This window comes from Salminus brasiliensis, chromosome 12, assembly GCF_030463535.1.
Source record: "Salminus brasiliensis chromosome 12, fSalBra1.hap2, whole genome shotgun sequence".
Taxonomy (NCBI): domain Eukaryota; kingdom Metazoa; phylum Chordata; class Actinopteri; order Characiformes; family Bryconidae; genus Salminus; species Salminus brasiliensis.
This window is the reverse complement of record NC_132889.1, coordinates 9,962,291-9,987,542: the sequence shown is the minus strand read 5'-3', so window position 1 is coordinate 9,987,542 and position 25,252 is coordinate 9,962,291. Positions and strand designations below refer to the sequence as shown.

The window sequence follows — 25,252 nt, the reverse complement described above, 5'->3', positions numbered from 1 at the left end:
TTCCAACTTTATGTAAATCAACCATTTTTTGTAGATCCAACCAGAAATATACAGCCAAAAGCCTCCTGTGATCACTGATGAAGGGCTAGAGGATGGCGATCACAAACTGTGCAGCAACATATGAGCTTCTTTCTCTGACTTTACATCTACATCATAGACCAACAAGGTCTGATGTGTCTGATCCACAGGGTTACAGACATTAACATGCCAGCATCATGCCAATGCCTTCAGTGTAGTGCTGAAAATGACCCACCACCAAATAGTACCTGTCCTGTGGAGTCCTTATCATTCAAAGACTGGAAAAGGAGGCTAACAAAGTATACAGAGAAACAGATGGGCTACAGTCTGTAATTATAACTACAATATACAGTGGGGCCAAAGAGTATTTAATCAGCCACTGATTGTGCTGATTGTGCAGTTTGCCAGAGAGCATATGGATGATCTAGAAGAGTATTGGGAGAATATCATGTGGTCAGATGAAACCAAAATATGACTTTTTGGTAAATACTCAACTCGTCGTGTTTGGAGGAAGAAGAATGCTGAGTTGCATCCCAAGAACACCATACCTACTGTGAAGCACGGGGGTGTTTTTCTACAAAGGGGACAGGATGACCGGTCTGTTGGATTAATTGTCATTTCAATTGGCTTGCTGCATTCTGTTGAGATTCAGCTGACTGAAATTTCCAAGACACAAACATGTGTTTTGAAGATAAGACTTTGATAGACCCATCTTATTTGAGTAATACTAAACCTACAGTATTTTGTGAAATCAAATTAATGTAAATAAGTTACTTTCAATTCACAAGCATTTCCTGTGAATGTGTGTGTTGTTTTTAAATGGCAACCTGTAGCATCCATGTCGGAAGGGCATGGAGGAATCTAGTTTGCAGGTTAACCTAACCTGCAAGATAATATATTCTATTTATCAGTCTATCTAGCTAGCTAGTGTTGTTAACTCCTGAGACCAAGAAACTTGAAAGTACTTGCTAGTTTGAACTTCATTGGCTGCACCAACTAGGTAATGAAAGTAGCATAACATTTATTTATGAAAGATATTGTGATAAATAGTTTCGTAATTTTATTTGTTGCAACGTATTACTTCTCTTATTTAAAAAATAGGATCGACTTTGCTTGCTAACAATGTGCTTTGTCTTTTTGTTAACTTGGCACTAGCTAGCTTGGTGGTGATAAACCTCATTACATCGTTTTTCCCTGTAATTTTGAAAATATCTCTGAACTAAGTTTGAGGTAAGTTGACTAGCTAGCATTAGCTAATAAAGTCTCTTCACATTTGAGTGCATTAAAGAAACAAGCTGGTGTTCCAGTGTTGTCTGCTGAGCATTAGGCTGTGAGCATGTGAGACACTGGGCTCCGTGCATGAGTCTCTGTGGTGTGTAAAGAGTGTAACCTCATGCTGTCAGTTAGAATTCAAATCTCAACATTCCATCAATGCATTTCTATGGGAGATTTATTATACAGTGCTTGAAAATTAAACAATTATAATTGTTTTCTCCACACATTTGTGCGGAACAATTTATTGTTTTTAGTAAATTTAAGATTAAAAGTGAAAAATCTCCCATAGAAATGCATTGACAGAATGTTGAGATTTTAATTCTAACTGACAATGTGATGTCACATTCTCACACACCACACAGACTCGCGCATGGAGCCCAATTTCTCCTATGCTCACAGCCTAATGCTCAGCAGCAGCAGCATGCAGTGGATTCATTAAGGTGGAACTGTGCTTAAGGTGGAATTCAGTGCCTAAGTAGCACTGAATTCTAAGGTGGAGCGTCTTTTAAGGTAGAGTTTACACTGATACTCAATTTCAAAGTGGAACTTCAAGCAACCACTTAAGATACCTAAGCAACAACCTAGCGATACCATAGGAACCACCTAGCAACTCTATAGCAACCACCTAGGACACCATAGGAACTATCTGTGACACCATAGCAACCACCTAGCAACTCCATAGCAACCACCTAGCAACACCATAGCAACCACCATAACAACCACCTGGGACGTAATTGCAAACACATGTGACACCATAGCAACCACCTAGCAATACCATAGCAACCACCTAGCAACACCAAAGCAAGCACCTGGGGCAACATTGCTACCACCTAGCAACTCCATAGCAACAAACTGTGACACCATAGCAACCATCTTGCAAAACCATAGCACCACCATAGAAATCACCTAGTAACATCATAGCAACCACCTAGAAAAACACCCCTGAAGAAGTACTTGCAACATTTCAAGCACTGTTGTTGTTCCTTCAGGAAATGCAAATCTAGTATTATACAGTGCTTGGAAAGTGTATATATATTGTAAATTGTTATTCCGTTTCTTCTTCTTATTGTTATCATTCTTGTTTCTTCCACACAAAAGCGATTAATACAGCCCGAACTGCTTAATGTACAGACACGGTTCAAACTCTGTTTTGTAGATAATCACGCTGTGTGGTCTGCTATGTAGTCTATCCAATTTATCCTTTTTTTATTATTTTTTATTTTTTTAACAAATTTATGTTCAAAACTGAAAAATCTCCCATAGAAATGCATTGACGGAATGTTGATATTTGAATTCTAACTGACACCGCAATGTCACACTCTCGCACACCACACAGAACTCACGCACAGAGCCCAATGTCTCCCATGCTCACAGCCTAATGCAGCAGCAGTACCAGCACCACACAGTCAATTCTTTAAGGTTGAACTGTGCTTAAGGTTCTGCTTAAGTAGCACTGAATTTTAAGGTGGAACTTCTTCTAAGTTACTGAGTTTACAGTAACATTGAATGTTAAGGGGGAACTTCAAGCAACCACCTAGCAACCCCATAGCAACCACTTGGGACACCATAGCAACCACCTGGGACACTATAGCAACTACCTAGCAACCACCTGGGACACTATAACAACCACCTGGGACAGCATAGCAACATCTTAGCAACCACCTAGCAACACCATTGCAACCAACTGGAAAATCCATAGCAATCACCTGTGACACCATAGCAACCACCAGGCAACACAATAGCAACCACCTAGCAACCCCACAGCAATCACGTGGGACACCACATCAACCACCTAGCAACACCATAGCAACCACTTGTGACTCCATAGCAACAACCTAGCAACTCCATAGCAACTACTTGTGACACCATAGGAACCACCTAGCAACACCAAAGCAACCACTTGTAACACCAAAGCAACCACCTGTGACACCATAGCAACCACCTAGCAACTCCATAGCAACCACCTAGCAGCTTCATTGCAACTACCTGTGACACTCGAGCAACACCGTGGCAACCAACTAGGAACACCTGGGCCACCACAGAAACCACCTAGCAAAACACCCCTGAATAAGTACTTGCCACATTTCAAGCACTGTTGTAGTTCCTTCAGGAAATCTAGTTATTATTATTATTGTATTTATTAAAAATGATTGAACCAAGTCTGTACGTTAGCCGCTCAGGGTTTATGAATCGCACAAATGTGTGGAAGAAACAAGAATGATAACTAGATTTGCATTTCCTGAATGAACAACAGTGCTTGAAATGTGGCAAGTACTTCTTAAGGGGTGTGCTAGGTGGTTGTTATGGAGTTGCTAGGTGGTTACTATGGTGTTACAAGTAGTTACTATGGTGTCAAAGGTGGTTGCTATGGAGTTGCTAGGTGGTTGCTTGACGTTCCATCTTAAAATTTAGTGTCAGAGTAAACTCAGTACTACCTTAAAAGAAGTTCCACCTTATAATCCAGTTTTACTTTCACCTTAAGGTATTGACTGTGTGCTGCTGCTGCTGAGCATGTGGTTTCTGTGGTGTTTCTAGGTGGTTGCTATGGTGTTGCTAGGTGGTTGCTATGGTGTCCAAGGTGGTAGCTATGGTTTTGCGAGATGATTGCTATGGTGTCCCAGGTGGTTGCTGTGGTGTTGCTAGGTGTTTGCTATGGTGTCACAGGCGGTTGCTATGGGGATGCTTTGGTATCTCAAGTGGTTGCTTGAAGTTCCACCTTAAAATTCAGTGTCAGGGTAATCTTAGTACTACCTTAAAACAAGTTCCACCTTAAAATTCAGTGCTCCTTAAGCTCAGTTCCACCTTAAAGAATTGACTGTGTGCTGCTGCTGATGCTGAGCATTGCGCTCCGTGCGTGTGTCTCTGTGGTGTGTGAGAGTGTGACACCATGCTGTCAGTGAGAATTCAAATCTTAACATTCCGTCAATGCATTTCGATGGGAGGTTTTTCATTTTTAATCTTAAATATATTAAAAACAATAAATCGGATCGGCTCCAAAAATACATAGCAGGCCACAGCGTGATTATTTACGAAGCGATGTTTGAACCATGTCTGTACGTTAAGCGGTTCGGGCTGTATTAATCGCACAAATGTGTGGAAGAAACAAGAACAATTATAACTAGATTTGCATTTCCTGAAAGCACTACAACAGTGCTTGAAATGTGGCAAGTACTTCTTCAGGGGTGTTTTGCTAAGTGGTTGCTTTTGGTGTCACAGGTAGTTTGCTATGGTGTTGCTAGATGCTTGCTATGGTGTCCCAGGTAGTTGCTATGGTGTCTCAGATGGTTGTTATTGTTTTGCTAGGTGGTTGCTGTGGTGTCACGTGGTTGCTATGGTGTTGCTACGTGGTTGCTATGGTGTCTAACATGATTGTGGTGGGGTTGCTAAGTGGATGGTATGGTGCTTCTAATCAGTTCCTATGGTTTCACAGATGGTTGTTGTGAGGTTGCTAGATGGTGTTCCCGGTGCCAACTTAATTTTAATAAAGTTCCACCTTAAAATTGAGTCTCATTGACTGTGTGCTGCTGCTGCTGAGCATTAGGCTGTGAGCATGGGAGACATTGGGCTCTGTGTGTAAGTCTGTGTGGAGTGTGTGACATCACGCTGTCAGTTAGAATTCAAGTCTCAACATTCTGTCAATGCATTTCTATGGGAGATTTTCAATCTTAAATTTATTTAAAACGATAAATCGGATCAATTCCAAAAAATACATAGCAGACCACACAGCATGATTATCTACAAAAGGGTGTTTGAACCACGTCTGTACGTTAAGCTGTTCGGGTTCTTTTCAAGCACTGTATAATAAAAAGTAGTAGTGAAGGAATAACGATATACAGAGCTTTTCAAGCAGCTATGGTAAGCTATAGTGTTGCTATGTGGTTGCTATGGTGTCTCAGGTTGTTACTGTGGAGTTTTTAGGTGGTTGCTATAAAAATGGTGGTTCCTATCACAGGTGGTTGCTATGGTGTTGCTAGGTGGTTACTATGGTGTTGCTAGGTGGTTGCTATGGTGTCCCACGTGATTGCTGTGGGGTTGCTAGGTGATTGCTATGACATCATTGGTGGTTGCTATGGCGCTGCTAGGCAGTTCCTATGGTTTTACAGATGGTTGCTGTGAGGTTGCTAGGTGGTTGTTGTGGTGTTCCCGGTGCCAACTTAATTGTAATGAGGTTCCACCTTAAAATAAAGTGTCAGTGTAAACTCAGTATTACCTTTAAATTCAGTGTCACTGTAAACTCAGTACTACCTTAAAATAAGTTCCACCATAAAATTCATTGCCAGGGTAAACTTTTCCTGCACTGCATAATAATAATAAGAAGGAATTTCTTTCAATCACTGTATAATAAGAAGTAAAGGAATAGTAATAATAATAAGAAAAGGAATAACAATATACAGTGTTTTTCAAGGTCAAATGTATGCAGAGAATTCTAAAGGCTTCACATACTCTCAAGCCCCACTGTTGATAATCTTTTGATGCATAACATCATAAGTCAGTGTCAAGGAAATGAAGTATTACTTTATATGAAACATATCAAAGTATTTTTGTCCACCCTCCAATAAGGGGTTTTCATTAGTATTCAACAAAGAGGACAGCCCTGGTTTAACACCTTAGTTTTAAACCAGTGGTGTCTGTGTTTAGTGTACTTTATATTTAGGTTGGCGTGCAAATAACAGTATGAAATCATTTAGCATTTGTTGTCATTTTAGTTTTTATTGGAAGTATCAGGCTAGTTATTAATATCTTCATCTTCTAAATTTGAACCAAAACAAATGTTTTTAAAGTCAGTAGATTTTATGAACTCATAAGTTATTTTGTCTTTAACCATTTCAGGGTTGAAAATAACTGTGCTATAATAGTAAACAGGGAACCAGACACTAATGCTTGGGGCCAGTATTCATGTATCATTATTTTGATGTGTGTAAGGTGAAATTTTTCACATGCGCTGTCAACTGTTGGCCCTTATATAGGCAGGTGTTGACAATCCCCAATTGAAAATGGTGAAGTGGAGCAAAATATGATATGAATATTTGAGCTACGGTGTAAAAGTTTGACTGTTGAATTGTGTGACCGCCATTACTGCTTACATGCACAAGCGCCTACACAGGTACGTAGGGTTAGTGATTTTGTTTAATTCCACAGATGTGTGCAGATGAGGGATTTGTATGTTCCCATTTGTCCACGATACATGCTACTTGCCTGGGAAGAGTTGTAAGGCCATTTGCACACTATTTAAAGCCAGCCATTCTTTCAGTATTTGTTTGTGTAGATACTGTGGCTATAATGATTGGGCCCATCATGAAGTGCACATAAAGGGTCTATGTATCCTCAGCCCAAATGAAAAATCATTTGTAAAATGTATTAAACACAAATGCAATTTTCTTGTGAGGAAAAACAGTCAGGACACCCTTTGCCCCCTTGAACTTTTCAACCTTTTGCCACATTTCAGGCTTCAAACATAAAGATATGAAATTGTATTTTTTTGTGAATAATCAACAAGTGGGACACAATTGTGAAGTAGAATAAAATTTATTGGATATTTAAAACTTTTTTTAGAAATAAAAAAATGAAAAGTGGGGCATGCAATATTATTTGGCCCCCTTGTGTTAATACTTTGTAGCGTCACCTTTTGCAGCTGCAAGTCGCTTGGGGTATGTCTCTATCAGTTTTGCACATCGAGAGACTGAATTTTTTGCCCATTCTTTCTTGCAAAACAAGCTCAGTGCTCAGTGAGGTTGGATGGAGAGCGTTTGTGAACAGCAGTTTTCAGCTCTTTGCACAGATTCTCGATTGGATTCAGGTCTGGACTTGGACTTGACTTGGCCATTCCAACACCTGGATACCTGTCTTGTTGGAAGATAAATTTCTGTCCCAGTCTCAGGTCTTTTGCAGACTCCAACAGGTTTTCTTCCAGAATGGTCCTGTATTTGGCTCCATCCATCTTCCCATCAATTTTAACCATCTTCCCTGTCCCTGCTGAAGAAAAGTAGACCCAAACCATGATGCTGCCACCACCATGTTTGACAGTGGGGATGGTGTGTTCAGGGTGATGAGCTGTGTTGCTTTTACGCCAAACCTAACATTTTGCATTTTGCCAAAAAGTTTCATCTGACCAGAGCACCTTCTTCCACATGTTTGGTGTGTCTCCCAGGTGGCTTGTGGCAAACTTTAAACGAGACTTTTTATGGATATCTTTGAGAAATGGCTTTCTTCTTGCCACTCTTCCATAAAGGCCAGATTTTGTGCAGTGTACGACTGATTGTTGTCCTATGGACAGAGTCTTCCACCTCAGCTGTAGATCTCTGCAGTTCATCCAGAGTAATCATGGGCCCCTTGGCTGCATCTCTGATCCGTCTTCTCCTTGTTTGAGCTGAAAGTTTAGGGGGACGGCCGGGTCTTGGTAGATTTGCAGTGGACTGATACTCTTTTCATTTCAATATGATCACTTGCACAGTGCTCCTTGAGATGTTTAACGCTTGGGAAATCTTTTTGTATCCAAATCCGGCTTTAAACTTCTCCACAACAGTATCTCGGACCTGCCTGGTGTGTTCCTTGGTCTTCATGATGCTCTCTGCGCTTTAAACAGAACTCTAAGACCATCACAGAGCAGGTGCCTTTATAAAGAGACTTTATTACATACAGGTGGATTCTATTTATCATCATCAGTCATTTAGGTCAACATTGGATCATTCAGAGATCCTCACTAAACTTCTGGAGTGAGTTTGCTGCACTGAAAATAAAGGGGCCGAATAATATTGCCCCACTTTTCAGTTTTTTTATTTCTAAAAAAAGTCTAAAATATCCAATAAATTTCGTTCCACTTCACGATTGTGTCCCACCTGTTGTTGATTCTTCACAAAAAAATGACAATTTCATATCTTTATGTTTGAAGCCTGAAATGTGGCAAAAGGTTGAAAAGTATACTTTTTCGAATACTTTTGCAAGGCACTGTATCTGGTATTTCCCCCCTTAGCTGAAATAACTTCCAGGAGCATGACCAGGCATTGTAGGGAGGTCATACAGGCACGTGGAGGCCACACACAATACTGTGCCTCATTTTGACTTGTTTTAAGGACATTACATTAAAGTTGGATCAGCCTGTAGTGTGTTTTTCCACTTCAAATCCAGGCCTCCATTAGTTAATAAATTTAATTTCCATTGATGATTTCTGTGTGATTTTGTTGTCAGCACATTCAACTTTGTACAGAACAAAGTATTAATTGAGAATATTTCATTCATTCAGATCTAGGATGTGTTATTTGAGTGTTCCCTTTATTTTTTTGAGCAGTGTAGATTCTTGCTTTCTTACACTGAAGGATGAACCAGAAGATGACTGAGGTGTTGAGTTGTTTATTTTAAACCAATCACAGAGCAACCCAAACTAATGTCAGAGGTTTAAATAGGACAGGCTCTTCCAAAGCCCCCTCTAATGATGTTCTAATTATCTGCAGCTAATGTGGTGTACCTGATTCTAATTTTAGGTGTCTGACGTAATCATAAATATGGGTTTGTCGTAACTTTATTTCCTCACAGGAAAATTGGATTTTTATTATTACATTTTATTAATGACATTTGTAAAACACTTACAGAATTTGCCAAATTCTACTTCTGAGTTGTATTTTACAGCACTGTTACTGTGTTTTTCACTCTCACTCTCAAGATGGCTTCCTTTTCTCTCACACACAGACCCACTTCTCTCTCTTATCATAAGGCTTGTAATATTTCAATATTTAAATTCATATTTTAAATAGTCAAAAAACACTGAACTATTGAATAATAATTTACTTTTATATTGCTTTAAAGGGCTACATAGAGTTGAATACAGGAGGTTTTGTGTAATGTGTATATAATATTACCAACAGAAGAACAAAACAAGCTGAAGTATTCATCAGTTGATTAATTTTAGGTTTCAAATTCTACCAGTGAAGAGTAATCAAGCCAACCTGTTTCATTTAGTACATGTTTATGCTGTAATGTCTTAATCTTAAATACTGTTGTAACAGTAGCTTGATGACATGATGTGGCTAACATTATAGAATAGCAAGCCTAAAGAATGAAGAAATGAACACACATGAAAGCCTTCTGAAGCACTTTTATTAAACACTTTATTTAAAAACATATGTAATTTTTTGACACAACTTTCCATACTCTTCACTGCCTACTAGCTACTGTGCTCAAACCGTTTGACAAGACAACACCACTGACAACCATTCCATATGACACAACTCAACTGTAAACGCAAAGCAGCACAGGCATGCATACCCTTTCAGTATATGTAGTATTCCCATTCCCCCTTTTCTTCTTCCTAGAAGTTGAGCTTGCATTTTTGGTGATGTTTCCACTTGCTAGTTAGTACAGTAACTACAGAAATAACTTAGACATAAAAAAGTTGTAAAAATGATACAAAAAACTGTTTCTGGTAGGATATTTCAATATTTTATGATACATCCTCTAGAATATAATTTTTGGAAGAAGAGGTGAGATTTGTAGTTGCTAGTTACAAGCAAGATTTTATTTATTTATTTATTTATTTATTTTACATCCATTGGTCAAATATGTTTTGGCTGAAAAAGTTTTTTTTTTTTTTGTCAGTCTTGCCTTTATTATTTTTCTAAAATTCAGAATATTCTACATAATAGTAAAATGGAAGTTTTGGCACTGTTATCTTGTTCGCCTAAGTTCAGAAGCAACACAGTAACACAATACAAGAGAAAAAAACAAACTAATCTGCTAAACTGGGATCCTTTGCTAAACTAATCTCCTTTTTCTCTTTGAACATTCTCAGAGGAACAAATATATGCTGCTATGAGATTAATCACACGACATTAAATTGAATAATTCTGGGATGAACTGGGGAGTTGGGAATGAGGTGGGTTGGTGATCATCCAAAATCCTGATCTCACTAATGTTCATGACACTAAATTGAAACAGATACTCTTAAAAGCCTTCCAGTAAAGACAGTTACTCCAACCAAAGGTAAACATTAATATCCTTGATTTCAGAAGAAACAATAAATAAGCAGGTGTCCCAATACTTGTCCATTTAGTCTCTAAAAGAGCCTTCAGTTTTCATTCTACAATTTACAAAATTACATCGAAGCAAATTAGTCTTTTTTGCATCATTATCTTAATAGTCAGTGTTGGCATTTCTATTGCAAGTAACAGTTTCATAAAAAGACATCACCATATTTGTATATAATTTTTACCATTTTACATACACCCTTTCTAAAATGCACAAATATTTGCATGTGATATGTTGCTTTTTAATAATTCTCCTCGATTTTCAATATGAGTTCTATATAAATATATATTCTCTATATAAGCTCTATATAAATTGGTTCAGTCTGAAACTAATGTCTGTGCTCAGGATGATATGCACACTGGCTTACCATTCTTGTCATACTGGTAAACAAGCATTTTAATGCAGTGGGAATTGGCTGGTGAGATCCAGGGGCTGCTGGTGATGGAAAAGTTGTGGCTGGCATAGAAGGGTGGCGACTGGTTCTTGCAGCGGAAAAAGGACTTGAGGACTGTGGCAGCCATGGCTCGGAAGCGCTTGCTAATAAAGCAGTACAAGAAGAAGTTGACTCCAGTATTAAGCAGCGCCAACATGTTGGCCACATCAGTGACCAGGTGAAGCAGGCGCGCAGAGCTGGGCTTGGCTGGTTGTGCAGTGTACAGGTGATACAGGACCATGATTGTCCGTGGTGCCCACAGTACAGCAAACACGGAGGTGATAACCAGCAGGATGGCAGTGGTCTTTCCAGTGGAGTAGCCGCGGAGACGAAAGCAGCTACGCCTGCAACGAAGTTTTCGCACAATCACTGCATTAAGTGAAAAGAAAACTGAGCAGGGAAGCAAGTACACAGTAGCACAGTGTACCCACACCAGCACATGCTGCCCAACACTGCTGCTGCTTCCTCCACTTGCACTTGAAAGCCCATGCCACAGCTCAGGCCACCAGTAAAATGGGGCGCTAGAGAGTAGGCACCCGGTATACACAGTTAAGATCACTTTGCGAGTGCGTGCTGGGTAGGAGATTGTGTGGTAGCGTAGAGGGTGACAGACAGCAATGTAGCGGTCAACTGTTAGAGGCACAGTAATCCAAATGGAGGTGTGCATGGAGGAGAACTCTAGTACCTGCACCGTCTTGTTCAGAGATGGTGGCAAAGGGGCTCCAAGGATGAAATCTTCCAATAGGAAGTCAACAAACACAATAAGAAGGAGGACAAGGATGTCAGCCACAGCAAGAGCCAGGAGATAATTGTAGGATGACTTCTGACGGCGCAGCACCAGCTGAGACAGGATGATGACTGTGAGAATGTTTGCTGTGGATGGTAGAAAAAAAGAGAAAGAGAGAACAAAGTAAAGACAAGGAGGGTCATGGCTGAGAGCAGAGTGGGAGAAAAATGTAAAATTAAAGACTGGTGGTAAATACACAGTCTGAGAGATATTGCCAGAGTATTGCCAATTCTGCAACACTGAACAGCTGCATGTATCACAGAAACAGTGTAAGAACTGCATACAGTTTTGGGTGGTTTATAATGGTCCATTCATCCATTTAAACATCCAACCAAAACAAACAGACAAGCATGAATTACATTTTCATCTAAAATGTTCTAAACTGGTCTTGTGCTGGTCTGGTTTGCTTGTGTAGGCTGCTTTTTTCTAGGAAGGCTGTTTTTTTTTTGATTATGCAAAAACTAAAAAAAACTCTAAATGGAGTACTTGAGAAGGTTTCATTATGTCAACAAGGTTATATAAGATTAGCTTACAAGTTAGCGTGATTAATAGTATTAGTATTAAAATGTTAAAATATTTACTGCTGAAAGGCCTAATTTAAATTGGATAGTGATATTCTATTCTTTTTTGCTTTTAAAAATAAAGTTCTTTTAAAATGTTCATTTGCTTTTGTGTATGCCTGTTTATTGCAAATTGTACATTGTGTGTCCAGTAGGATATTGTTCAGACATTGTTGAATTCACAATAACTCCTTGTATATTGCATGCCGTTTAAGTGCAGGTCCAACTTACACTTGAAATCCAGCTGAAAACTTAGAAGTAACACTGCTTGAGTACAATGTGCTAGCTTTATGCGAACACTGACAGGAAAATTTGGCAAACAGCTTCTTTATGTTAAAATGTATGTTGAGTGGTTTTGTGTGTGTAATTTATTTAGTTTTACCTTAAGTACATTTAGGAGTGTGTATTCATACTTTTACGTCAGTACAAAAAAAAGTTTACCATACTTTAACTTTTACCGAAGTGCTTAAACTGGAGTACTTAAGTATGGAACTGTTGTACGTATGCCACATGTGCTAAACAGGAACAACAGAAATTGCCAGCATAATCCGTTTTGCCCATGCAGTTGTGCGCACGAAGGGGATTCAAATACGTTTTTATGATGATGGCCTATCTCACTTTTCTATAATTTGTCTTGCAGTACGAGCCATCCAAAAAGTGTTTTCACACTGCAGATGAACCACCTCTTTTAATTAGTTAGGGCACTTGTTTTGTAATAGCTGTAATAGATTTACCATTATTTTATTAATCTTTTGATTACATTTTAAAACTCTCAAAAAAGAATCACTAGTTGTAATCTTTCTTTTGCCACCGATGTAGAGAAATCTGTACATTTGTCTACATTAAAACTTCACATCAGACCACACTGAATCCCAATTTAACATAAATTTGATGTTAAACATAATGAGCAAACATTGTTTGTCTTTAATTGCATACTTTTTAGTTGCATAGTTGATTTCCACTGAGTTAAAACCTACGAACAATAAGAGTAGAAACACACCAAATACCATACACTAATCCTCCTGTTAAGTTGGTGCATATGAGAAAGGTCCTATTAATAGACTGACAAAGAAGGTATAAATCGTATCAGCTCATCTGGCTGCTAATAGCTGGCTCCTTCACTTTTATGCATGTGTCTGTGTGTTTCAGGATGAACGATCCTGGAAATGTCAACAAAAAGTGAGGAGAAATGATGGTGAGAGGCTGATGAGGAGAGGGAGAAAAAAATGAAAAGAAAGCATTAGAAAATAAACAGTTAAATTGCTGCAAAGTTATTGAATTGTGTGAGAACTGAAATGTGTTACCGGTAATTTTGTATTTACATTCGCAAGAAAGAAAAAGAGGTAACCCTGGGCATAGGGAACAGCATAAAGCTTTGAAAAGTCCACACAGAACCGTAGCCCTCCAGCACCCTGGGACTGCACCACTCACTGCTGGATGGTTATATTACTCCTATATTTAACATGGTCTCCTCGCTTTTCAGATCAGGAACTAAGCGTGCAGGGACTCTGCAGACTAGCAGATTAGTTCTCTTCGGATTAGTCTTTAACAGGCTGATGTTGTGTACTGCTTTCTCTGTTTGTCCTGGTTTATCTTTGCACAGATTTGCTAGAATCACCTGCCTCATCTCCTCGTGCTGTGTGGAACACTGGTGTGACACATCAGGAGGCGTTACCATCTCTCCTTTCATTGGGAAGTACTGTTTGCTGCACTCCTCATCTATTCAGAGTAGAGATTATGCATTTGTACGCTGCATTTGTTACCTGTCTAACAGGATGGAATGTCAGTTATTGGCAGAGTTACCATGGGTATTATTTCTTATCATCATTTTTTATGTCCTAAATACTCATGAATCAGCATGACCTAGTTTTAGTACTTCACTTCTTAGACAAGTAGGGACCACAAGCTGTTAATTGTTAGCTTTTATTCTGTAAAGCTTCCTTTTTTTCAAGGCTATCATCATAAAAATGTATTTGAATCCCCTTCATGTGCACAACTGCAGTGTGTTACCACCTCTCCTTTCATTGGGAAGTACTGTTTGCTGCACTCCTCATCTCTTCAGAGTAGAGTAGCAGAGAAGTGTTCTCAGTCCTTTCATGCCATGGTCGCAGCATGTTGATGTGTAAGTGGTACAGTCTTTTGCCGGTCTGGAAGTAACAGTTCAAACGTGGTGTTACCTATTCTCTGCTCGGTAGAAAATCTCCAACATCTTACTGCACGCATTAAAGGACCTGAGCCTTTTTAGATAATAGTCTGCTCATTCCCTTTTTGTACACAGCTTCTGTGTTGGCCTTCCAGTCCATTTTGTTGTCAAGTAGGACACCCAGGTATTGGTTTTGGTCACATTGAGTAGCAGGTGGTTTCTTACACTCCACTCAACAAAACTGTTTACCAGGTCTTCTTCATGTCCATCCCTGATGCATCAGACCACCACAGAGTCATCAGTAAGTTTCTGAAAATGGCAGAGGTCTGACCTGTACTGGATGGGATGAAGGGCTTGTAACGAAGGAACTAAAGCTCAGAGTTCATAGAAGGAGCCCACAGAACATTCAGGAAGAAGAGTGTTTGTGAAAGAATGAACCAAAATCATACTCCAGTAATGCATGCGGCTAGTTTCTTCACACAGGAGGTGCCTTGAAGCTGTCACCACCAACAAAGGCTTTTGTACAAAGTATTAAATACATTTTAGTAAGTGTGTTGAATACTTTTTCCCCGGTGTCATTTCTTCTATTTCTATTACAGAACTTAATTTATAGACATCTATGGTTCTTTGCATGTGTGGATTGGATGGGTTATTACTGATATCTGGCGAGAATTTCATGTCAATAGCACCTTTAGAAATATATTTACTTTATTGGTGTCTTGACGTGTTCAATATTTATTTCATCCGTCAACTGTTTAGGGGTTGCACCTTAAGCCTGTATGTGCCCTATGTCAAACATGTCTGCAACTGCCATTTGTATGTTCCACAATTTTAGAAACGTTTTCTTACCTTTTACTGATTGGGTTTTCCTTCAAATGAATAAAATTGTCTTGACAAAAGTGGCAGATCTTGTAGCTTTTTTGACATTTTTTTACCATTTGTGGCACCAACACGTTGATCAAGTACCGGAATAGGTACAGTGGGGAAAAAAGTATTTAGTCACCAATTGTGCAAGTTCTCCCACTTAAAAAGATGAGAGAGGCCTGTAATTGACATCTCAACTATGAGAGACAAAATGAGAAAAACAAAAAATCCAGAAAATCACATTGTCTGATTTTTAAAGAATTTATTTGCAAATAATGGTGGAAAATAAGTATTTGGTCAATAACAAAAGTTCATCTCAATACTTATGTTATATATCCTTTGTTGGCAATGACTGAGGTCAAATGTTTTCTGTAAGTCACAAGGTTGGCACACACCATTGCTGGTATGCTGGTATGTTCCTCCATGCAGATCTCCTCTAGAGCAGTGATGTTTTGGGGCTGTCGGCGGGCAACACAGACTTTCAACTCCCTCCAAAGGTTTTCTATGGGGTTGAGATCTGGAGACTGGCTAGGCCACTCCAGGACCTTGAAGTGCTTCTTACGAAGCCACTCCTTTGTTGCCCTGGCAATGTGCTTGGGATCATTGTCATGCTGAAAGACCCAGCCACGTTTCATCTTCAATGCCCTTGCTGATGGAAGGAGGTTTGCACTCAAAATCTCACAATACATGGCCCCATTCATTCTTTCATGTACACGGACCAGTCGTCCTAGTCCCTTTGCAGAGAAACAGCCCCAGAGCATGATGTTGCCACCCCCATGCTTCACAGTTGGTATGGTGTTCTTTGGATGCAACTCAGCATTCACTCTCCTCCAAACTCTCAACGAGTTGTGTTTGTACCAAACAGTTCTACTTTGGTTTCATCTGACCATTACTCTCCCAATACTCTTTTGGAACATCCAAATGCTCTCTAGCAAACTTCAGACGCGCCCGGATATGTACTGGCTTAAGCAAGGGAACACGTCTGGCACTGCAAGATCTGAGTCCCTGGCGGCGTAGTGTGTTACTGACGGTAGCCTTTGTAACGTTGGTCCCAGCTTTCTGCAGGTCTTTCACTAGGTCCCCCCGTGTGGTTCTGGGATTTTGCTCGTTCTTGTGATCATTTTGACCCCACGGGCTGAGATCTGGTGTGGAGCCCCTTTTTCTGATTTTTCTGATTATTCCTCCCACAGTAATTTCTTCACACCAAGCTGCTTGCCTATTGCAGATTCAGTCTTCCCAGCCTGGTGCAGGTCTACAATTTTGTTTCTGGTGTCCTTCGACAGGTCTTCACCATAGTGGAGTTTGGAGTGTGACTGTTTGAAGTTGTGGGCAGGTGTCTTTTATACTGTTAACGAGTTCAAACAGGTGCCATTAATACAGGTAATGAGTGGAGGACAGAGAAGACTCTTAAAGAAGTTACAGGTCTGTGACAGCCAAGAAATCTTGCCTGTTTGTAGGTGACCAAATACTTATTTTCCACCATTATTTGCAAATAAATTATTTAAAAATCAGACAATGTGATTTTCAGAATTTTTTGTTTTTCTCATTTTGTCTCTCATAGTTGAGGTCTACCTATGATGTCAATTATAGGCCTCTCTCATCTTTTTAAGTAGGAGAACTTGCACAATTGGTGACTGACTCAATACTTTTTTCCCCCCACTGCACAGGCAAGATTAGTACTTATTTGGAAATAAGTAGTAAGTATGCAGTACTTATTAAAATTCTGCAAACAAGTTATTTCTAATGTGACTTTTAGAAATGAGTATACTTGTTAAGTACCTTTTTTTCTGCTTTGTGAAATTATTTTAAATTATAAATGGAAGTTTACTGTTTAATTTTATGCAGATTGATATGTTTGAGGCAACAGAACTGTAACAAAGTGAATTACCATGTGTGGTAATTTAAGAGTAATCTCTTATTCTCCGATTCTCCTTGTGTTCTCTTATCATATGTAAATGCAAATATTGCCTATTAGTATAATATGGCAATTAATCAGTAAATACCAAAGATTAGTAAGTATCTTTCATCTTTATAGCTTGTAACTAAACCTTGCCCCCTCATTTCTGGGTAGAATAAGCCGAATTAAGATGAATATTCTCCCCTGGCTATTATACCCTCATCAGACATTATCTCTGTGGATGCCTAGATGAATAGCTGCAGACATAAAGCTTTATAAAGGTTCTTATGGTGTGGCAAAAAACCCAGGCTGAAATTTAAAACTCTGCAGACATCAACTGGTTTCTTGCGGTCTAAGCAACTGCCATTTTTTAATCAGGTCTGCTATGCCAGGTTAATTTGGGAATGGTTTAACAAATATTCTAAATTATTATAAATTCACAGAACAGAATTGTATTTATGACAAAAATTCTAATCCGATTATTATAAAAACTACTGTATTTCACAATTCTATCAAAGTGTGGTGGCATATTACAACATACCTTAAGAGAAGTGGGACTGTGCTAACTACCATATGTACAAATCCAGAATTTTCTCCTGGTGTACTACACTCCTCTGGGAATTGCATTCAAAGGGAATACATGTGATAGGGGACCTAATTGCAAATGCTAAAACAATTTGATATTTCACTTTGGTTTTCTGCAACACAACTAAAGTCTTCTAACATGGAAAAACAAAAATACAAAGCTGAACCTACAAATATACAAAATAACTCCAATAAATAAACCCCACATTTTTACACCATAAATATTCAGATTTCTATGAGCAGGCTTGCATTTACATTATACATGTTACTGGGCTCAGTTATAAGCAGACATGACATTAATTTCCATTGTTATGCAGATGACACACAGCTCTCCATATCGGCCAAAACCTGACGATAAATTTAGATGAAAGAAAATCGAGGACTGTGTAAAGGATATAAAATTCTGGATGTCACATAACTTCCTTCTTTTTAACAGTGACAAAACCAAGGTTCTCTTTTTAGGTCTAAAAGACACTAGAAATAAAGAAATCAGACTTAGTGCTAGACTTATGCTACTTAGGCTGATGCTTCCATTATTCCTGGTCTAGCAGCTAAAAATCTTGGCATCATATTCAATTCAGATTTATAATTTGAGCAACATATAACTAATATTAGTAGGACAGCCTTTATGAAACTTAGTAACATTTCCAAACTAAGAAATTTCTTATCTCTACAAGATGCTGAAAAGCTAGTACACGCTTGTATTACCTCAAGGCTAGATTACTGTAATGCACTTTTGGCAGGTTGTTCCAGCAGGAACCTCAATAAACCTCAACTACTTCGAAATGCTGCAGCCAGGGTCCTTACTAAAACTATATAAAAAAGTCCATCAGTCCATTTCTAGCAGCACTTCATTGGCTCCCAGTTAAATTGACTACAAAATACTATTATTTAAAGCCCTATATGGCCTAACTCCTGAGTACCTGTGAGAGCTTAATACATATTGTGAATAATCAAGAATACTTAGATCTCAGGGTGCTGGCTTCTTAGTAGTTCCCAAAATTAAAAATTAAAAAAACTCAGCAGGGGGAAGAGCCTTTTTTTATAAAGCCCCCCAACTTTGGAATAACCCTCCAGATAATGTTCGGACCTCAGACACAGTCTCAATCTTTAAATCTAGGCCGAAAACTCATCTGTTTAGTTTAGCTTTTGGTAAGGATTATTTCCCCTTAGATAAAGGTTGTCCAGTATAGGACTTTGGTAAGGATTATTTCCCCTTAGATAAAGGTTGTCCAGTATAGTCAGACCTGCCAGAGTCGTCAGACACACTCTGATACGGCTCAACATTCTCTGCTCTCTATCCATTCAGAACTAACTCTGTTTCTTTACCTTCTCCGAGTAAATGGTCACCCAGCCCGACTTGCTGGAAGACCGCCCACTGGGTTCCCCTCTACCTGCATCAGACCAGCTGCTACTAATAATCAGAGTTTTTCCTGGCCTCTGTCGCCGTTGGCTTGCTTACTGGGCATCTTAGATTTTTCATGTCTTTTTATGTTATTTTCTTTCTTTTCTTTCATTAATGATTATGTGAAGCTGCTTTGTGAACAGTTGTAAAAAGCGCTATACAAATAAATTTGACTTGACTTACACAAACAGACTAACAAAGCTTACAAACAGGTCTTGGGAATGTTCGTTCTGGTTGGTGGGAGGCTAGGGGCCCAGGTGGAACAGCTTGGCATCATCTCTGCCCCTTAGGTATCTAGAGCGCCCCCTTACTGTACCCAATCACTGTCCTCCAGGACTCCCATTTTATGAAAATGGGTGAACTAGAGTACATAGAACAAAGCATTATAGACTTCCAGGGTCACAACAAAACTAATTTTGAGATTTTGGAAATATAATTCTGCTCAAAACTGAAAGGAGAGCCAGGTTTGTCTTGCTATTCTCTTAACATCGCAAACTGCTTGATAAATTGCTACTTCTAACTAGGAAATACTTATTTTAACTGAGACAAAATTTGCTATTAAACCTAATGTATATTAAACTAATAAAGAATAAGTGCATTTCTTAATTGTACAGTTCTGTTTTCTGATATTTCTAAGTCTTATATACCACTTTCTCTGTCTCTCTGTTCAACACACTTTTCTCAAATGAATGATAAGCCTTTGTGTAGAATGCTAAATTAATGACCCAAAAGGAAAATTTATTGGCAAATGTCTTCATTAAAGAGCCTATGACACCCAGCTGTTTTAGGCTGTAGAAAGGTACATTGTGGATTTGTCGGTTTTAAAATATCCCTGTTTATTATTATCTATTTTATTAAATATTTTAATCACTGTTCTTTGTAGTGGCTTGGCTACACTGAAAATGAGAGCCACCCACAATGTACTTTTGTGTATGATGGATTTCAAAAGTATCTAATAAAGTAAACACAGATCTCTGGTTTACATTATCATTCTCTAGCCCATAGGCACAACTATTGATTTTAATCTCAGCGCTGATGTCTTTTTCTGAGCATCTAGACTATGCCCTTTGTGAGACAGACTGCATAAATACATTTTGCAGTGGGAACACACCTGCAAATAATGCCATTATTTACAAATGACCAATCACTGAATGACAATACTGGGACAAATGCATTGATTTTGTAGAGTTGAAGTTCTATGTCAGAGATTGTGCTAAATGAGTATCCACACAGCTGAGGCTTTGTCAGTACAGTCTCATATGTACTTCCATTCAGGGTAAATTATAACATAACATAATATAATAAATATACATCAGAAATAACATTAGACCTGCATTTCAAAACCCTTTTACCAATGATTTTTAAATGCATTGACAGCTACGTGTTACAAGGTCACTATAAGAAATTGGAAACTTCCTGCTTGTGAATTGCAACACACACACAAAAGATACTGTTTTCATATGCAGAAGCAACTGTGTGCAAACAATAAAATAAAATGTCCCTACTTACCTGGCAGCCCAAGACAAAGCAGGGTACTGTAATAGATGACCGGCAGAGGTCCAAGAGGGCAGCCCGGCAGGCTGTTGGGCTGCAGTTGCTCTGAGCTCCAGGCACTGGTGTTAGGGGAAAGCATGAAGATGTGACTGTGCTCCATGGCTTCACTACCTTCCTCCTGTGTTCTAAGCAATTAAGGGAAGACACACTCACCACAGCCGTGCTGCAGGAAACAGAAAGAAAGGGGTCTGCCCTTGTGTGACAGTCGACATGAGTGTACGTGAGGAAAGACAAGAACTGTGTGTGTTTGGGAGCGAAGGAGAGACTGAGACACAGGCTGATGGTGGTGATATGTGCGGCAGGGAGAGAGAAGGGAAAGGGAGGGGAGAAGGGGAGAGAGAGAGAGAAAGAGAGAGATATTCAAATGAGGTTGAGAAGGTATGCATGGAGAGGTGAATGTGAAGTTAAGAAGGGAAAAACAGAATCTGCATTTATATGATTGAGTGGAAATGACAATAAGGTTAAGCAAGAGAAAGAAAGAAATGTAAAGAGAAACCACAGGAGCTTGTGAGATGTGAAGTGAAGCAGTGAGATGCATAAATAAGCTGATAAGAAAAAAAGTTATTGTTGATGTTACGGTATGGTGTGGGGTTTGGACTCAAGTGCAGTTAAACTTTGTTTTATTATTATTAAATGAAACTACCCCTCTTATGGTGTGTGCTTGGTGACTGTTGGGCTTGAACCCCCAACCCTGGTAATGGGAGCTCAGTGTAGTTCCACTGCACCACCACAGCAGTGAGAGGTGGCAGTATTAAACACTGATCATAAGCAACATAGAAAACAAACAAAGGAAAAACCAGGAGTGATGTTTACTCAAACAAAAGACAACAACTCAAATGCTTTTCTCTTTCAACTTCAGCTTCTCTTCACTGTTCACAACTTGAACTTTTCTCTTTTAACTTCAGCTTCTCTTCGCTGTTCACAACTTGAACTTTTCTCTTTTAACTTAAGCTTCTTTACTGTTCGCAACTTAAACCCACTGTTACCGTTCGCCCCTCTACACAAGTGGGCAGCGTTGATTTCCGCTGGGGATTCTGGGGCTTGGAGTTCTTTGCTCCAACCCCACCAGCTTTCATACTTTGCTGGCCGGGCCCCCTGCTGGTGGCTGGCGGTACATGCTGCCTGCTCACAGTTGACATTAGGCATTAACTTGCAAAACAGTCAGTGGTAATAAAGGCCATAGACATCACAGCTTAATAAGCAGATGCATGCTTTTTTATTATTATTGTTTTTTATTGTAGTTTTGTTTTTCTTCAGTATTTTTTTAACAGAAATATATTATCTAACACTGGAATGATTAATGAGCAATTTCTAACCTCTTCCAGCAATTTATTAAAGAACTACTGATGGTGGAATGAAGTAAAGTGCAGGAAGACATTGAGACCTTCCCCTCATAGGATTGGTAGAGGTAATTATTATTATTTTGCTTTGTTGACTTATGAGTAAGCGAATAAGTAAGGTTAGTGAATATAATGCATATATATAAATAAATATTTGGCATTCATTAAATACTGAAAACAAGGAAGGGTGTCGGGTGTCGGGTATGAGCTTGGTAGGTCTTGGAAGCATGAAGCTCTGGTTAGATGTCATGCTGGCTAGGCGTGGCAGGGAACTAGAAACACTTGCAGTGATGGAACAAAGCAACACCTAACGGGATTACCAGGCAGGATTAACACAAAACAGGGAGTATAACCAAGACAGGATAACACAGGGTGCAGCAATCCAGAGGACAGAAAGTAATAACAAACCAAGGACTGGGAGGATACAGGGCTTGGGAACGAGGGGCATAAACATAGACAATGACGGGAAGGGAAATCAAAAACCACTGAGCAGCCCTCAGGAGGGGACAAGGAAATAAGGTAAACAGAAAACCACAAGCAGAGCTTGGGTGTAAAAACTCAAAGCAGTGCTTTGGTAAACTAGAGCTTTGTAACATACAGTGTAGATTATTTTCAGAATGAGGTAAGGTCCAGAATACTTAGCTCTTAATTTCCTGAGGGGATCCCCAGTCCTCATGTCCCGTGTAGAAAGCCAGATGCGGTCTCCAAGTTCGTAGGCTGGATTTTCCCATCTTTCATGGTCCGCCTGCTGTTTATAGTGCCGCAGGCAGGTCTGGATGTGCTGATGTGTTGTGCTCCAGGAGTCTACAGCGGGCACAGAGGTCCAAGGGGCCAGCGGAGGTTGGTATCCGAGGAAGACTTGGTAGGGCATGAGACCAGTGGTAGCATACCTCAAGGAGTTCTGGTACTTAAAACAGTATAATCTAAGAAACTTCTGCAGCTACTGTTTGGTGGGTTCACACTGGCCGTTAGACCTTTGAGGTGAATTGACTGCCTCGGTCCGATAGGATGTCCTTCAGAATTCCATGGGTCTGGAGGACATTGTCTGTGGGCAAAGTCGACAGCCAGGTGGGACCAAGGACGCTTGGGACTTGGGACGACTTTTTTCTATTTCACATGGTTTGAGCCTCCGCAGTAGAAACAGAGTCCCTTCCGTGCTCTCTGCTGATGCTCCTCGGGTGTGAGGTGGCTTGAACCCACCTATATGGTCTCTGTGGCAGAAGGAGCCATCAGCGGCATGGTCGTGGTAGAGGTAAGGGGGTGAGAAAATGCCTGTGCCAGTTATATTAGTTTTATTATACTATGATTCTATCAGACCTGATTAAAAGAAAGGTGTGTGGTACAGTGACTTTTATCAATAATTTATAGCTATAGTTTTGACCAAAGGAAGATGTGTCTCTCTTGTGAGGTTTCTTCTTTGAGCTCTGAGGGTTTTTTTCTTGCCATTGTCACACTGGGCTAGATCATTTGAGGTTTCATGATTTATTGATCTCTTATCCTATTACCTCATTCCTGTAAAGCTGGAAAGTTTTGTATGAATGTCTGTTGTAACAAGTGCTATACAAATAATTTGGATTTGAATTGATGTTATGTAAGATTAAAAGAAAGTAATCCTTGGGCAAACTATGGCTCCCTAATCAGATTAAAACCCTTGTCAGAATAGGCAAAGTTCTGTGGTTTGCTGCCCCCCTAAACAGATTTATTTAAAACCCCCCAAAAAAGAACTGTTGCCTGAGTGACTAATTAAAGTGAATAAATTGATGTTGTCAATGTATGCAATGACATAACCACCTAATATGTAGGACATCAGTGATAAACACTTCTATAACCCCAAATCACGTTAAATGGCCAAGAAAGGAGCCCTGAGTTCCTCCACACCCTCTTTCCCTTTTGTATTAAGTAGCTGTAATAAACACAAACTTAAGAGACCATAATAACTCAAACACACACATAAACAAAAATATCAGTAATAAAAGCTTACTGAGTGTTTCAAGTCTGTTTTGTTATGAGGCTTTTCGGGAACCAATAAGAATTTTAGCTTTTATAAAATTACACCTTTTATACACTTTTGAAGCTCTAAACATGCTTGGGATTGGAAGATTCTGTCATGACTGACTAGGTCTGACAAGGAGGGTGAACACTCGCAGGGGATGGTTGGATGCGAGAGAGTTTATTAACAAAACAAACAGGGGTAAACTCAAGAAAAAGCAGCAAAGTACAGGGCCAAAGGAAAAACCAAACACTACCGTGACAACACAACTTGGGCAAAGCAAAACACACACCTGAGGCTGGAGGGAATCCGGGAGCTAGGCTAGCGTAGAGGGAATGAGCAGGATGAGAAACAATAACCAAAACCAACAGGCAGTGCCTGGGAAAACTCTGGAAAACTAAAGCTGCGCTCGTCAGGCGCTACGGAACTTACGTGACGTGAAAACGAGAGCTGAGCGCACGCTTGAACGCCAACGCATGTGGTCGTTCGGCACACTGACTACATTCAATATGTTAAATTCTCAGCATCGAGTAGCTAGTGCTAGCCCCTTAAATACCTCAGTCTCAGGTGAAACATATTAACAAAACCAGAATCAAACAATGAACATGAATCAAACACACATGACGTAAAACAAACTTGAACAGAGTCCGCAAAGCTAGACATGAACGTGAATATCAAAAGAAAAGTCCTCAGGAGAGCCTGCGTCTCGGGACCACCACCGGGGGAGTCCAGTTTTTCAAGACCACCACCATCATCCCTGTACCAAAAACATCCCCAGTGTCCTGCCTCAATGACTACCATTCCATTGCACTTACATCCATTGTTATGATGCACTTCGAGAGGTTTGTCATGAGGCACATTAAAAAACACCTCCCTCTACTTACTGAATAACATAACCACAGAAAATAGAATGCTGTAGTCAATATATGAATGGTCACTATATGTCCATGTTATCATACAGTTACCCAAATCATTACTTGTTTATTATCTGTAATGTAAAGTGTTAATGAAAGAACAGCTAAAAGAAACAAGCGGGGTTAAAATCGTTTTAGACTGGTAAATCAGTATACAAATATATATTTATATATGGGTTCACATGTTCTCACATCTGTTGTCTTAAATGTACTTCTAAGGAACAAACATTAAATAAAAAAAATCTGTTTCGCGCACTAAATAATGGGTGTAATATAAAATATAAGAGCAGATATATCCAGAGTCTTTATGACAATACTGTCCCCTCATGTCACCCCAATTCCAGTAGCACCTATGCTATTTTAAAAGGTTCTACATAAACAAGTCTACACTTGTTAAATAATATAATTAATCACTATAAGCGGACACATGTTCAAACATGTGTCAACCATTGTGGAACACAAACACTAC

General features: G+C 39.4%; 1 protein-coding gene across 1 annotated transcript; it reads right to left on the bottom strand.

Moving 5' to 3' along the window:
• Positions 1–10,321: 10,321 nt before the first annotated feature.
• Positions 10,322–20,781, bottom strand: gpr139 (G protein-coupled receptor 139). Its single transcript, XM_072693375.1, has 3 exons — positions 20,693–20,781; positions 20,495–20,598; positions 10,322–11,617 (listed from the first exon to the last, which is right to left on the bottom strand). The coding sequence occupies exons 1-3, from the start codon at positions 20,749–20,751 to the stop codon at positions 10,653–10,655; spliced, it is 1,128 nt and encodes a 375-aa protein (XP_072549476.1). The 5' UTR covers positions 20,752–20,781; the 3' UTR covers positions 10,322–10,652.
• Positions 20,782–25,252: the final 4,471 nt, after the last annotated feature.